Consider the following 16,615-nt stretch of genomic DNA (forward strand, 5'->3'; position numbering starts at 1 on the left):
GATCGAACACATCTGTCCAGGCTAGGTAGGCACTTTGTGCCAATCAAGCTCTCCCCTCCTGGTGGGAATGGGAACTGAGCCTCAGGTTCCTCCAGGTGGCCCCACAGAGCAGGGGATGCAGCTCACATCCTCACCTCCAGCTCCCTACAGCCATCCCAATCGGAGCCTCAGTGTTTTCCCCATGCCCAAACACCATAGGTGATATGGGGTAGCAGGGAAAACACAGGCTTTAGAGTCACTTTCAGCTCTGTCTTATGAGTTGTCTGACATGGGCAAGCTACTGAAACTCTCTGGGTTTAGGTTTTCTCATACAGGATAATGGGATTAACAGTCCTCACTTTGAAAGGATTAAATGAGACAAGCAATAATGCAAGGCAAGTGCCCAGCATATTGTCTGATGCACAGTAGTCAACCAACTATAATCTCAGTGATATCTTCAGGAACACACACTTAGATTCACAAGTCTCCAGCCCCTGGCAACCACAGTTCTAAACTTTCTATCTCCATAATTTTGACTTAAGTACCTCATGTAAGTGGAGTCACACAGTAGTTGTCTTTTTGAGATCAGTTGATTCACTTTGCATAATATCCTCAAGATTGATCCATTTTGTTACATATGTCAGAACTTTCTTATTTTAGGGCTTTATATATTCTATTGTATGCATATGCTACATTTTGCTTATCTATTCATTCCTTGAGGAATACTTGGCTTGCTTACACATTTTGGGTATGAATAATCCTGCTGAATATGAAAATAGAAATATCTCTTCAAGACTTTGTTTTCAGTTCTTTTGGATATATACCAAGAAATGGAATTGCCAGGTCATATGGTAATTCAATTTTTTTTTTTTTTTGAGAAATCGCCATACTACTTTCTATAATAGCCATAACATTTTACATCCCCACCAAACAGGGTACAAAGGTTCCAATTTCTCCACATCCTCATCAACACTTATTATTTTTTCTTTTTTTTAAATAGTAGCCATCGTAATGGGTATAAGTTGGTATCTCACTATAGTTTTGATTTGCATTTCCCTAATGATTAGTGATGTTGAGCATGGTTTCGTGTGCTTATTGGCCATTTATATGTCTTCTTTGAATAAGTGTCTATTTGAGCCTTTTGTCCATTTTTAAATTGTTTTTTTGTTGTTGTTGTGTTCTAGGAGTTCTCTCTATATTCTGGATATTAAGCCCTTATAGGGTATATAATTTGTAAATATTTTCTTCCATTCTATGGGCTGTTTTAGTCAGTTGATATATTCTTTTGGTGAACAATATTTTAAATATTTTATGAAGTCCCGTTTGACTGTATTATTTTTTTGCCTGCACTTTGAAGTCATATCCAATAAATCATTGCCAAATCCAATGTTGTGAAGCTTTTGCCCTGTATTTTCTTCTAAGAGTTTTACAGTTTTAGTTCCTATATTTAAGTATTTGATCCATTTTAAAATTTTAGGTATGGTGTTTAGATAAAGGTACAACTTTATCTCTTTGCATGTGGATATCCAGTTACCCCAGCACCATTTGTTGAAAAGACAAATTCTTCCATTGAATGGTCTTGGCTCCCTCATCAAAAATCATTTGACTCTCATGTGAGGGTTTATTCCTGGCTCTCTATTTTAACCCATTAGTCTAGATGTCTGTTTTTATGCCCATACCACACTGTTTTGATTACTGTACCTATGTAATAAGTTTTGAAACCAGGAAGTGTGAGTCCCCCAGCTCTGTTCTTTTCCAAGATTGTGTTGGTTATTCAGAGTCCCTTGAGATTCCATATGAATTTTAGGATGGATTTTCTTATTTCTGAAAAAAAAATGCCACTGGGATTTTGGTAGGAATTGCACTAAATCTGTAGATTGCTTTGGTTAGTATGGATATTTTAAATCTTCCATTCCATGAATATGATGTCTTTCCATTTGTCTTTAGTTTCTTTAAGCAATATTTTAGTTTTCAGTGTACATGACTTTTGCCACCTTGACTATGTTCATTCCTATTTTCTTTTTGATGCTATTGAAAATGGAATTAATTTTGTAATTTCCTTTTTGGATTGTTCATTGTTAGTGTATAGAATGCAATGGATTTTTGCATGTTGATTTTGTATACTGCTTTGAATTAATCTATTCAGCTATTCTAACAGTGCTGCTGTTGAACCCTGTCATCATCATCATTGTTATTTGGTGTAATCTTTAGGGTTTTCTACATAAAAGATCATATCATCTGCAAACAGGTTTTACTTCTTCTTTTCCAATTTGGATGTCTCTTATTTGTCTTTCTTGCCTAATTGTTCTGGCTAGATCTTCCAGTATTATGTTGAATAGAAGTGGTGAAAGAAGATGTCCTTGCCATGTTCCTGATCTTAGAGGAAAAGGTTTCACTCTTTTACCATTGAGTACAATGTTTGTTGAGGGTTTTTCATATATGGCTTAGTTTGTAAGAGTGTTGGGTGTTTATCGTCCTACTTTGTTGAGTGTCTACCATGAAAGAGTATTGAATTCTGTCAAATGCTTTTTCTGTATCCGTTGAGATGATCATGTTCTTCTCCCCACCCCCATTCTGTTAGTGTGATGTATACATTGATTTTCACATGTTGAACCATCCTTGCATTTCAGAAATAAATCCCACCTGGGGCGCCTGGGTGTCTCAGTCAGTTAAGCGTCCGACTTTGGCTCAGGTCATGGTCTCACAGTCTGTGAGTTTCAGCCCTGCATTGGGCTCTGTGCTGACAGCTTAAAGCCTGAAGCCTACTTCAGATTCTGTCTCCCTCTCTGCCACTCCCCTGCTTACACTCTGTCTGTCTCTCTCTCTAAAATAAACATTTTAAGAAATTAAAAAAAAAAAAAAAAAAGAAAGAAAGAAATACCACTTGGTCCTGGTGTGTAATCCTTCTGATTTGCTGAATTCAATTTGCTGATATTCTGTTGAAGATTTTTGTATCAATGTTCATAAAAGAATTGGGCTGTAATTTTCTTTTAGTGTCTTTGTCTAGCTTTGGTATAAGAGTAATTGTATACATTAAATGGGCAACTGTAGGTAGGGGTGCCTGGCTGGCTAAGTTGGTAGAGCACATGACTCTTGATCTTGGGGTTGTAAGTTTGCCCTCATGCTGGGAGTAGAGATTACTTAAAAATAAAATCTTTTTTTTAATTAAAAAATTAAAAAAAATTTTAATGTTTATTTTTGAGAGAGAGAAACGAGCAGGGGAGGGGCAGAGAGAAAGGGAGACACAGAATCTGAAGCAGGCTCCAGGCTCCGAGCTGTCAGCACAGAGCCCGACGCAGGGCTTGAACTCCCAAACTGCGAGATCTTGACCTGAGCCAGAGTCAGATCCTCAAATGACTGAGCCACCCAGGTGCCCCCAAAATAAAATCTTTAAATAGGTAAGTGTAAAGTATGTGAATTATATCTCAATAAAGCTGTTACCAAAAATCTCATAAACAATCATGAATGAGAGCTGAAACAAGAAAATAATCACAGAAACAAGAAAGTTCACAGGTATTGGACATATTAAATAATAATAATTTGAGTAATGTATTCTGGGTATTGCTCTAAGCACCATAATATGTATTAATTCATAATTCTTACAATACCCTATAAGGTAAATACTATTATTGTTTCCATTTTATAAATGAGGTAACTGAGGCACAGGAATAACTTAGTCAAGATTCCATAACATATACCAAATGAACTCGGGATTTGAAAGTAAGATATTAGGAGTAGGGAATCCATGCCTTTCTATGCTGCAACTATATGGCCCCTTTTAAAAACAAAATAGATATATACATAATATGATTTAAATAAAAAGGATTGGAAATTTATTAACAAAATAAGAGTACTCTCAAAAATGAGGAGGTAGGTTTTTTTTTTTTTGTTTTTTTTTTAAATTTTTTTTTTCAACATTTATTTATTTTTGGGACAGAGAGAGACAGAGCATGAACGGGGGAGGGGCAGAGAGAGAGGGAGACACAGTATCGGAAACAGGCTCCAGGCTCTGAGCCATCAGCCCAGAGCCCGACGCGGGGCTCGAACTCACGGACCGCGAGATCGTGACCTGGCTGAAGTCAGACGCTTAACCGACTGCGGCACCCAGGCGCCCCGAGGTAGGTTTAAAAAGTAACCACATAGGGGCTCCTCGGTGGCTCAGCTGGTTGAGCAGCCAACTTCAGCTTGGGTCATGATCTCACAGCTTGTAGGTTTGAGCCCCGTGTTGGGTTCTCTACTGACTGCTCAGAGCCTAGAGCTTTGTTCGGATTCTCTGTCTCCTTTCTCTCTCTTTCCCTCCCCCACATTTGCATGTTCCCTCCCTCTCTCTCTCTCTCTCAGAAATAAACATTAAAAAAAATTTTTTAGCAATCCCTATCAAAATAACACCACCATACAAACAATCCTAAAATTTGTATGGAACCACAAAAGACCCCAAATAGCCAAAGCAATCTTGAAAAAGAAAACCAAAGCAGGAAGCATCAGAATCCCAGACCGCAAGCTGTATTACAAAGCTTGAATCATCAAGACAGTATGGTACTGGCACAAAAACAGACACTCACATCAATGGAAAAGAATAGAGAACCCAGAAATGGACCCACAAATGTATGGCCAACTAATCTTTGACAAAGCAGGAAAGAATAACCAATGGAATAAAAATAGTCTCTTCAGCAAGTGGTGCTGGGAAAATTGGACAGCGACATGCAGAAAATGAACCTCAACCCTTTCTTTACACCATATACAAAAATAAACTCAAAATGGATGAAAGACCTCAATGTAAGACAGGAAGCCATCAAAATCCTCGAGGAGAAAGCAGGCAAAAACCTCTTTGACCTTGGCCACAGAAACTTCTTACTCAACATGTCTCCCAAAGCAAGGGAAACAAAGTCAAAAATGAACTATTGGGACCAAAATAAAAAGCTTCTGCACAGCAAAGTAAACAATCAGCAAAACTAAAAGGCAACCAACAGAATAGGAGAAGATATTTGCAAACGACATATCAGATAGAGGGTTAGTATCCAAAATCTATAAAGAACTTATCAAACTCAACACCCAAAAAACAAATAATCCAGTGAACAAATGGGCAAAAGACATGAACAGACACTTCTCCAAAGATGATATCCAGATGTCAACCAACACATGAAAAAATACTCAAATCACTCATCATCAGGGAAATACAAATCAAAACCACACTGAGATACCACCTCACACCTGTCAGAATGGCTAACATTAACAACTCAGGCAACAACAGATGTTGGCGAGGATGTGGAGAAAGAGGATCTCTTTTGAACTGCTAATGGGAATGCAAACTGGTGCAGCCACTCTGGAAAACAGTATGGAGGTTCCTCAAAAAATTAAAAATAGAAGTACCTTATGACCCAGCAATTGCACTACTAGGTATTTATCCAAGGGATACAGGTGTGCTGTTTCGAAGGGCACATGCACCCCAATGTTTACAGCAGCACCATCAACAATAGCCAAAGTATGGAAAGAGCCCAAATGTCCACTGATGGATGAATGGATAAAGATGTTGTATATATGTGCAATGGAGTATTACTCGGCAATCAAAAAGAATGAAATCCTGTCATTTGCAACTACGTGGATGGAACTAGAGGGTATTATGCTAAGTGAAATTAGACGGAGAAAAATATCATATGACTTCACTCCTATGAGGACTTTAAGATACAAAACAGATGAACATAAGAGAAGGGAAGCAAAAATAATATAAAAACAGGGAGGGGCACAAAACATAAGAGATTCTTAAATATGGAGGACAATCAGAGGGTTACTGGAGGGGCTGCGGGAGGGGGGATGGTCTAAATGGGTAAGGGGCATTAAGATATCTACTCCTGAAATCACTGTTGCACAATATGCTAACTTGGATGTAAATTAAAAAAATAAATAATATAAATCATGGAAACAACAAAAAAAAACCCTAATGGACAAATGATCCACCTACTTCAACAAATAAAGGACATTAAAAAAAAAAAAAAGAGGGGGAAGAGAGTTGATAATATGATACTTGAGATTTATCAACCAAATGCAAAGTATGGACCCTATTGAGATCCTAATTCAAACAATTTAACAGTAAAACTTGACCTTTGAGACAGCTGGGAAAATTTGAAAATGCAGTGGATGTCAGTTCCTATCTAGGAATTATTAATTTTGTTAGGTGTGACAAAGGTGTTGTGATTATGTTTATAAAAATTTACTTGTTATAAACTCTTAGGTATTGAGGAAATGATGATCTACCTTAGAAATACCATTGTGGGGGGGCGCCTGGGTGGCGCAGTCGGTTAAGCGTCCGACTTCAGCCAGGTCACGATCTCGCGGCCCGTGAGTTCGAGCCCCGCGTCGGGCTCTGGGCTGATGGCTCAGAGCCTGGAGCCTGTTTCCGATTCTGTGTCTCCCTCTCTCTCTGCCCCTCCCCCATTCATGCTCTGTCTCTCTCTGTCCCAAAAATAAATAAATGTTGAAAAAAAAAAAAAAACAAAATTAAAAAAGAAATACCATTGTGGGATGGGCAGAATATAATGGAGGTAAAGAGGAAAGGATTTTGACAAATGTTGCATGTAGATTCATGACAGCATCTTACTCTTGCATAGGTGAAAATCTCTACAGTAATAGGTTAATAAAAAACCCTCAGGAAAACATAAGAAATGAAGGTTTAAAGCAGAAATCAATATACAGTAAAACCTTGGTTTGCGAGCATAATTCATTCCGGAAACATGCTTGTAATCCAAAGCACTTGTATATCAAAGCGAATTCCCCCATAAGAAATAATGGAAACTCAGATGATTTGTTCCACAACCCAAAAATATTCATATAAAATGATAACAATACTGTAATATAAGAAAATACAAAAAAAAAAACCCAAACCCACCTGTACTTACCTTTGAAAACCTTTGTGGCTGGTGTGAGGGAGATGAGAGGACGATTGTTAGGATGACTTTCACTAGCACTAACAGAATCACTACTATCTATTGGGTTAATGGCATCTTTTTCTGTACCATTGCCATTGTATACATTCTCGCGGATATTAACTACAGTACAGTGTTAACAAACTCCTGTCTACTGTATTTAACATAACTGGCAATAAGGCAGCAGAGGCAAGGGTCTCTATCTGCAGGCAACCTGACCTAGAATGAAGCGAAGCATTCCTAAGCTTACTCTTGTATGGAAAAGCAAAGCAGTGTCCATAGGTGCTTTGCAGTGACAAAAAATACACTAATGCCAGTTGTGGGCACCTTACAACGTTCTGAAAAATTACTGATTTCTGCCAAACACCATGGCCTGAGACTGAGCATCCAAGCATGGGGGGTGATCACCCACAATCCCACTGAGAGAGGAGAAAGAAAACCATTGGCTCAGTTGTGATGTGACGTTCAGCATCACATACTACTCATATTGCAAGACGTCACTCGTTTATCCAGTTAAAATTTATTAGAAATGTTTGTCTTGTGGGACACTCGCAGAACAAGTTACTTGTAATCCAAGGTTTTACTGTATTACAATACAGAACTTTGGTAAAATTGATAAGTTGAAGAGCTGGTTTTTTGAAAAACAAAAAATCTCAAGTAATTTTCAGTTAATACAAAGTAGCAGCTGAGTCTACTACTGCATCTGAAAAGAGCAGCTCCTGCAGGCCTTGGTTTGGCTAATCCAACATTTAATCTCCAGACCTTTCCTGACTTTGACTTCGGCATTCTGCCAAGGAAATACACTTATTTTAGGTATTATATGAGGTTGCAGATTCCATAACTCTTTGTTAAGAGTTTTGAGAAAACGGATTCCCATTTTTATGTTTTTGAGAAACTTAACATGGAGTTTTGAAATGTAGAAGAGCTTCATCTTATCATTCACTTTGAACTGTAAGTCTGTTGTCTGTGATGTAACATAGCTGCTATGATAAACATCTGACATACAGCCTTCAAAAAATACATGGATATGAAATACTTGTCCTAAGAGGAAACACTGCACATATTCACAATTCTTTAACACTTCTAAAGGCTAACCATTTCTAAGGCACATATACTTTTCACACAACACCTCTCTCACAAGGAAACCAGAACAGGAATTCTTTGCTAGAAGCCCAGTAATGCTCTGTGACTCAGGTTCACAGTCAGTAACGGAGATTCCCAGCTGAGTTACCCTTGTCCTTGCGGGTCTAAATTAAAGGGAAGCCCCAGACCTACTCTGCTTTAGCTCCAAATTCCGAATTCCTCCATGTCCCAGTGTCTTTGGCCTAATCCTAATTGGAATTTGCTGACACCTTCAGTTTAACAGACCAAAAAACAAACAAACGACCTCCACCCCACCACAAATAGTACTCATCAGACCCATTTGCTCCCTCTGCAAAACAGGTCTGTTTAGCAGCAATATAAAAGATCATTAACCCCATTACACAATGGAACATGAGTATGATCCAAGTTTTAAAAACAAACAAAACCTCCAGAGCAGAAAAGCCAGGAGGCTTTGAACCCTAAAGGCAATGAGACGCTTCCCTGATCCCTCACTGGGAATCCAAGCACATAAAAAAATGCTTATAAATATTTTTATATAAACAGGATTAATAATCTCAACCCACTCACCCCTAAATTTGCTCATAAATTTAGCCTTTGATTGTTCTTTCTTTAACCCATGCCCCATCTCCGTTTAGATTGCAGATCAACTGAGGCTACTATAAAGCTCCTTGGGGTAAGAAGGCTCAAAAAACACAAAGGGAAAAGGCCAATAGCAGGAATGCTATAAACATTTCATTTTATTTATTTTTTTTTAAGAAAAGTAGCTTCAGAAAAAGAAGAAAATAATCTAGATCATTTATTTATATATATATATATATACTTTTTAATAAAAACCTTTACATAATCTTCATGCATAAAGACCTAGAGGTGGCCATGTTGTCTGTGACAGACCTAATACCAGCTGTCACAGGTCTTTACCTGGGACTCCCCATAGCTGGCAGCAGAGTAGCAAAGGCCCTCCACTAAAGCCCCTAAAGCCAAGCTCCTTGCCTGCCTCAGTAATGGTTTTATGTTCTAGGACTGTAGACAATGGGTAGGAAATGCTTTGGGCTAGAAGAGAAAGGATGAGGAGGGCTACCCAACCTGCCATGTTTTATCCAAACTCTTCAGGGAAATCCAGAATGGAGGCCTAGCAAGATGACTGAAAACCAGGGATCAAACTGAGTTCTGGAGCTTCCCAGAGACATGGTGTCTGTGACTAAGAGTTCCTGCACATGGTAGCAGGAAAGGTTTGGTGTTCATGCAACATTCAAGGCAGAACAAACAAGCCTTGAAGATTCATCCCTCCACGGCAGGCACTGACTTCTACCCTAAATGAGTCAGAAAGACCCTGTTACTGCTTCCTAACTCAGTCCAACCCTCTTTGGACTCTAAAACAGTGTTAAGTCATCAACCTACTTAAGAGATTCTCCTTCCTTGTGTGGATAGTTCATCTGTTAAGGAAGGACAGTCTTTGATTAACACATTTGTCCTAGTATAAAAGGGCTGAGGTAGGAGTAGGGTAGCAGGCTGGCATGGAGGGCCACAAGATCCAGAATGGCTGAGAGTGGAAAAAGATTCCCTGGTTCTCTGGGCGGGGGATTCTGCCAAAGGTGTTTTATTGATCATTTTTCAAAAGAAAAAAAAAAAAAAGAACGATTTTTTAAGGATGGTAAAAAGAGGCTTGACTCCTTTTTGGGTTCCAAAAGCCCTTACGTTTTGTTCAGTATTAAGAAAAGCCCTGAACAAATGGAGGCTGCTGCTTGGGGCAGCAGGAAAACAGGATGGATTCCACAGCTAACCAAGAGAATGGCAAACAGTGCCAATCAACTCAATGCAAAGGATCTTTGTGTGGTGAGTGTGAATGAGCATGTGAGTGTGTTGGGAGGAACTTGGGGTTCACTGGCTTCCAACAGTCAATTCTCGAAGGTAGGACTGTGTGAGACCACGCAGTTCCTCCAAGGCATAGTCCTCAGGCATGGGGAGTCGGCCAACGTGGGGAGCCAAGAGACGCAAAGGGACTCGCTGAGGGTCTGGTGTTGAGTCGGAGGTTGCATCAGGGGCATGCCGAAGGCTCCATACCACCCGCAGCAGGTTGGCTACACGTTTGGCCATGTCTGGAGAGAAAAAAAATGGAGTGGGGACCAAGGATGAGGGGTGGGAAGGGAGGGCATCAGGGCAGAGGTATAATAATCATAAAGACAGGAAATATGCAGGCAGGAAGCAGGGAAAGGACGGAGGCTTACCTGACTGGGCCAGGCGATCCTTGGCATTGTAACACTGGATCTGCTGTATGCGGTTGCACAGCGAGGTCACTTTGGTGTGTAACTGCTCCATCTCATAAACCGAGCAATCCATCTACAAAGAAGCAGAGAAACCAGTTAGGCCAAGAGGAGGTCCCCTCACCCAATTCTATCCATAGACTGACTATGCAATGCTCTGAAACAACAGAGAAAACCCGCGGGACAAGGCGCAACCTCAGCAGTAATCCACCAGAGGAAAGTAACATATAGTACATAGAGCCCCAGATTGGGCAAGTATGGAGATTAGCATTCATGAACCATTTTAACTAGCAAGCTTTAACATGGCACCAAAAATACAGATAAATCTGGGCTCAGAGAAATTGTATGACTTCTTAAGAATGCACAGTAAGTAAAAAGTGGAGCCCAAACTAGTATTTAATTTAGGTATCCTAACTCCAAGTTCACAACCCTCTCTAAAATACCACAGGGCCCTCTTCTCACTGTATGCCCTCTATGTGTCGCGATCCATTCCTATGGCTTCAATTATGATTAATGTGCTGATGATTACTAAATCTTTAGCTTAATATTCCAATTTTCCACTCCCCTTTCCAGGGCCACTTACCCTAGCTGAGGTTATCATTACTTAAGACCTTGATCACTATCTTCAGTGTCATCCCCATTACATCCTTTTCCCTAACATCTATCTGGTTAGCCAGAGTGACCTTTCTAAAAAGCAAGTCTGTATTTTTACTCTTTTTATTTTTGTTAATGTTTATTTATTTTTGAGAGACGGAAAGAGACAGAGCGTGAGCAGGGGAGGGGAAGACAGAGGGAGATTCAGAGTCTGAAGCAGGCTCCAGGCTCTGAGCTGTCAGCAGAGAGCCCAATGTGGGGCTTGAACCCACGAACCGGGTGATCATGACCTGGGCCGAAGTCAATTGCTTAACCAACTGAGCCACTCAGGAACCCCTGTATTTTTATTCTTTAAAAAAAAAAAATTTTTTTTTAGTTCATTTATTTAAGTAATCTCTACCCCCAGTGTGGGGCTCCAACTCATGACCCAAGAGTTGCATGCTCTTCCAACTCAGCCAGCCAGGAACCCTGTATTTTTTATTCTTTATTATGTTCTGAATACTTTCCAGCAGCATCTTATTCCTGTTTGTCTCACATGTGACTCTTGGTTAGCCCTCTTCTCTCAAACTCTTACATTAACTATACTAATACCTCCTCCTTCACCAAATGCTCCTTCAACCCTTCCACGAAGTATCTCTCTCATTGAATCTATTTTTGGGCTTTGCAGAATCTACCATTTAACACCTCTACAAGTACTTTTTTATCCAAAATAATCCAGTCTTCAACTGGACTTTTAAAGGTGGTAAATAAAATGAGGTCTTTGCTCTCAAGAAATTCATAGAAAATAAAGAAACCGTTGGAAATAAATCTTAAAGAATCATAAGCTATGCAGATGATTCAAAGAGGGTAATGTGGTAGAAAAAACTAGATGGCTACTTCAGATTGGGGGATCAGGAAAGGCTTCATTGAGGAAGGTCATATCTAACTAGAGACCTTGATAACAAGAGGGTCAAGCTTTCTAGGCCAAGAGAACAGCTAAAACTACAAGATGGGAATGCAAAGAATGGTAAAATGCAGTTAAAAAAAAATTTTTTTTAATGTCTATTTTTGAGAAAGACAGCAAGTGGGGGGAGGGGCAGAAAGAGGGAGACACAGAATCCGAAGCAAGTTCCAGGTTCCTAGCTGCCAGCACAGAGCCTAACACAGGGCTCGAACTCATGAACTGCGAGATTATGCCCTGAGCTGAAGTCAGACGCTCAACCAACTGAGCACTATCCAGGTACCTGGGTGCAGAGTTTAAAAGCAGTTTAAAATGCAGAGTTTAAAGAGGAGAATAGAAAAAGATAAAACTGGAGAGGTTTTATATACCAGTGGATCATAACTGGGGTCCTTAGAATTTTGAAAGTCTGTGAACTTGGACTGGGAAAAATTTTTACTAAAATTTTTTTTTACTAAAAATTAGCATTTAATTATTAATGTGGATGTCAAGCAATAACTGTGACTTTGTCATCAGCAGAAATCACAGCTATTTTCATATTACATTACAGTTGTTAGTGATTTTTAAATGTAGTATTTCAAAATTAGAGTAGTTAGAAGATCCACTGCTGAGCTTGTTATTTAAGATCTTAATAAAGCACTTATTACTTACTATAAGTTCTTAATATTTTGGTAACTATATTTTAACATAACTGGTTTATTTTGTAATCCCATGTATTCAAATTTTTGCAACAAAACACATTAGACAGCCATCCATGGGCTTTACCAGACTGTCAAGGAGGTCCATGGCATGAAAAAGGTAAGAATTATTCATGCAGAGCTTTTAAGACTTCCTAAGGAGCACTTTATTTTAAGTGAAATGACAAGCCCCTGGAATGATTTTAGAGTGAGATTATATGATTTGTATATTAGATCACTCTGGGGCACCTGGGTGGCTTAGCCAGTTAAGCATCTGACTCTTGATTTCAGTTCAGATCATGATCTCCTGGTCAGGAGATCGAGCCCTGCATTGGGCTTTGTGCTGACAGCACTGAGGCCTGCTTGGGATTCTCTTTCTCTGTGCCTCCTCCACTCATTCACTCTCTCAAAATAAATAAACGTTAAAATAAAAATTAAAAAAAAAAAAAAAAAAAGAGGATCACTTTGGTTGCTGTGTGGAAATAAATTGTAAAGGAACAAGTGTAGAAGCAGGGAGGCCAATTAGGTGTCTACTACAGCAGTCCAGGTGAGAGATTTTGTGATTTTACTACACCTACACGGTTTCCCTTTCCACTCCACACACCAATACTTACTCTTATTAAAAGTTCACTGGAAGCACTACAATCTCTCTGATCTCTAGACTCATACTTACGCTATTCTCTCTGCTAAAGCATTCTGTCCCACCCATCCTTCTTTTTCATCTGAAAGAAATGAGACTCACTTCTAGAAAGCCTTACTATAACCCTCAGACTGGGTTAGGTACTCAATTTATGTGTTGCTGTAAGATACTCTGTGCTTAATCCTTACACGTATCATTCTACAGTAACTGTTGGTTTACCTGGAAATATCTTCCTCAACAAAATTATTACTTTGGTAAGGGTAAAACATACACTACTGCTTACCTTCATATACCCCAAATCCACCAGTGCTTGGGACATAGTAAGTTCTCAACAACTAGATTGTGTTAAAGTATTAATGTTCAACTAGAAAAGAGTTTTCTTCAGTGATAATTTAGGGATGATGCTCTTAATCCATCTTAAACATGTAGCAAATAAGTTATGCATATTATGTGCCAGGCACTATGCTAGTAGTGGGGATTCTGATAAAGGTAACAGATAATAATTACTAAGCACTTAGTATATATAAAGTAGTCTGCTAAAACACAGTGTATTTTGTTTAAGCTTTGTGACAACTGTCAGATATCTATGATAATCTGTGCCATTAACTTACTTGCTTAAGGTCACATAGCTAATGAGTGAGAGAACCATTAATTGAATCTAAGAGTTTGGCTCTAGAACTCGATTCTTAATCTCTATGTTCTATTACCTTTAATCTTAAAGAAGATCTCCCCAAAAGGTGCTCATGATAACTGCAAGACAGATGTAGATAAGTAACTAAAATAAAGTTAGTAGACTAATGTACCAAGTGCTTTGGTAGTAAAAAATAAAGTGCAATAAACATTTCTTGGGGAAAACGAGAACAAAGTAGAGCTTACAGCAATGTAGATTTTTTTTTTTTAAGGTTATTTTGAGAGAGAGGGGGCTATGGGCATAGAGGTAGAGGGAGACAGAAAATCCCAAGCAGGCTCTGTGCCGTGACCACACAGCCCCATGTAGGGAGGGCTCCATCCCAGGAACCAGGAGATCATGACCTGAGCAGAAACTAAGAGTCAGATGCTTAACTGACTGAGCCACCCAGGTGCCCCCAGCAATGCAGATATTAAAGGATGAATGTATGTGTGCTCAAGAGTGAAATAAAACAAATTCTGCTAGAAAATCTATGAGTAATTTAGTGTGATTAGAGAAGGTGGCATCTGGAATGTGGGGGTAACACTAGTAGGAATAAGCAGGAGTGAAAGGTAAAAGCCTTTATATGGGCTTTAATTCTATATTCCAGAGTTTGGTCTTTGTGCTATAAGCAATGGAGGTCTCTCTTATGATCTTATCAAGACTGACCCCAATACATTTTAATGAAGACTAAAAAAATTGTTAATATTTGCAATTAAAAATTTTTTTTTTCAACGTTTATTTATTTTTGGGACAGAGAGAGACAGAGCATGAATGGGGGAGGGGCAGAGAGAAAGGGAGACACAGAATTGGAAGCAGCTCCAGGCTCTGAGCCATCAGCCCAGAGCCTGACGCGGGGCTCGAACTCACGGACCGCAAGATCGTGACCTGGCTGAAGTCGGACGCTTAACCGACTGCGCCACCCAGGCGCCCCAGTATTTGCAATTTTAAACATGCCAAATGATGTATGAAACTACCTTCACCAAATCTCTGACCTTCCTATCTCTCTCATCCCTGAGTTGTTCACTCAAACTAGGGCTAGACAAGGGGAGACTATGGACAAGCCTCGGGCATGTCTACTGTACGTACCACTGGTAATAAGTACAAAACAGAAGTTTTTTTTTAAGTTTTGATACAGCTGTCATAGTGATTACAGCAAATTAGTCTCATCAAAACATCCCTTTTGCACTGACCATTCTATCTTTGCCATTAAGTTTTTCAAGTGGTCGCTCAGGCCTTTTGAGGTCTCTGTGGCTTTAATGGCCAGGGAAAAGGAAAACCAAGCAGTAGTTCAAAGACTCAGGTACCTGCTGTATCTGGTGAAGCATCTCCATGACCTGAATATAGTCCAAGTAAACAAGTCCTGATGTTTCCCAGTCCTGGATTAGGCTGCTGCGCTCTGGAGGTGCCAGGTCTTCCAAGAACCCCTTCAGGTAGTCATAGTTCTCATTAATGATGGCATCTGAAGAAACAAAATATTAAGCACTATGTCTGCACAAGTATAGGTTCTCAAAAGTACACAGATGACATGACAGAAATCCAAAACAGGAAGGAAGGGGAAATAATGTTGGGTCAAACTAGAGAATTGCATAGATATTTCAAGTAGATATCCTGAAATTCTCCAAAGAAAAATGTGTAAAAGTTCTTGCTTCAGTTCCCCAGAGACATCTGGGTGTTTTTTTGTTTTCTTTTTCTTCTTTTTTTTTTTCTTTAATTTATTATTTATTTTTGAGAAGAAGAGGGTATGAGCCAGGGAGGGGCAGAGAGGAAGGGAGAATCTCAAGCAGGCTCTGCACTGTCAGTGCAGAGTCTGACATGGGGCTAGAACTCATGAAACTGTGAGATCATGACCTGAGCTGAAATCAAGAGTCAGATGCTTAACCAACTGAGCCACCCAGGCACCCCTCTGTTTTCTTTCTTGAGACATAATTGACCTATAACATTATGTTAGTTTCAGATACACAACATAACAATTCAATACTTGCATATATCGCAAAATGATCAACCACAATGTCTGGTTATGTTACCATACAGAATTATTTTTTTCTTCTGATGAGAACTTTTAAGATTTACTCTATTAGCAACTTTCTTTTTTTTAAAGATTTCTAAGTAACCTCTACACCCATCATGGGGCTTGAACTCACAACCCCAAGACCAAGAGTTGCATGCTCCACTGACTGAGTCAGCCTGGCTCCCCCTCTATTATTAGCAAGTTGCAAATATGCAACACAGTATTATTAACTATGGTTGCCATGCTGTGTATTTCATCCTCATGACTTATTTATTAATTGGAAGTTTGTACCTTTTGACTCCCTTATTCATTTTGCCCACTTCCACCTCCCACCTCTCTGGCAACCACCAATCTGTTCTCTGTATCTATAAGCCTTTTTATTTTTTTCTTATTTTAAAGATTCCCCATATAATGTGACATCATGCAGTATTTGTCTTTCTCTGACTTAGCATAATGCCTTGAGGTCCATCCATATTGTTGCAAATACTAAGATTTCATTCTTATTTATGGCTGAATAATAATCCATTGCCTATATATACAATACACACACACACATACACACACACACACACACACACAGTTTTCGTTATCCATCCACTGATAGACACTTAGGTTGTTTCCCTATCTTGGCTACTGTAAATAATGCTGCAATGAATATGGAGTTTCATGTATCTTTTCGAGTTGTGTTTTCATTTTTTCTTTTGGATAGCTACCTGGAAATGGAATGACTGAATCATATGGTAGGTAGTTCTATTTTTAACTTTCTTTTCTTTTTTCTTTTTTAATGTTTATTTACTTTTTTATTTAAAAAATTGTTTTTACATT

General features: G+C 39.1%; 1 protein-coding gene across 10 annotated transcripts in view; it reads right to left on the reverse strand.

Annotated features, from left to right (window-relative positions):
• Nucleotides 1-8,783: 8,783 nt before the first annotated feature.
• The window catches only part of NUP98 (nucleoporin 98 and 96 precursor), a 117,777-nt gene continuing 109,945 nt past the window's right edge, over nucleotides 8,784-16,615 (reverse strand). For all 10 annotated transcript variants that reach the window (XM_043580377.1, XM_043580379.1, XM_043580372.1 and 7 more), the window contains 3 exons: nucleotides 15,087-15,241; nucleotides 10,229-10,340; nucleotides 8,784-10,099 (listed from right to left, as the gene is read on the reverse strand). In XM_043580377.1, coding sequence (XP_043436312.1) covers nucleotides 9,882-10,099; nucleotides 10,229-10,340; nucleotides 15,087-15,241 — 485 coding nt within the window. In that variant the 3' untranslated portion in view covers nucleotides 8,784-9,881. The remainder of the gene's footprint in view (nucleotides 10,100-10,228; nucleotides 10,341-15,086; nucleotides 15,242-16,615) is intronic.

This window comes from Prionailurus bengalensis, chromosome D1 (assembly GCF_016509475.1).
Source record: "Prionailurus bengalensis isolate Pbe53 chromosome D1, Fcat_Pben_1.1_paternal_pri, whole genome shotgun sequence".
NCBI classification, from domain to species: domain Eukaryota; kingdom Metazoa; phylum Chordata; class Mammalia; order Carnivora; family Felidae; genus Prionailurus; species Prionailurus bengalensis.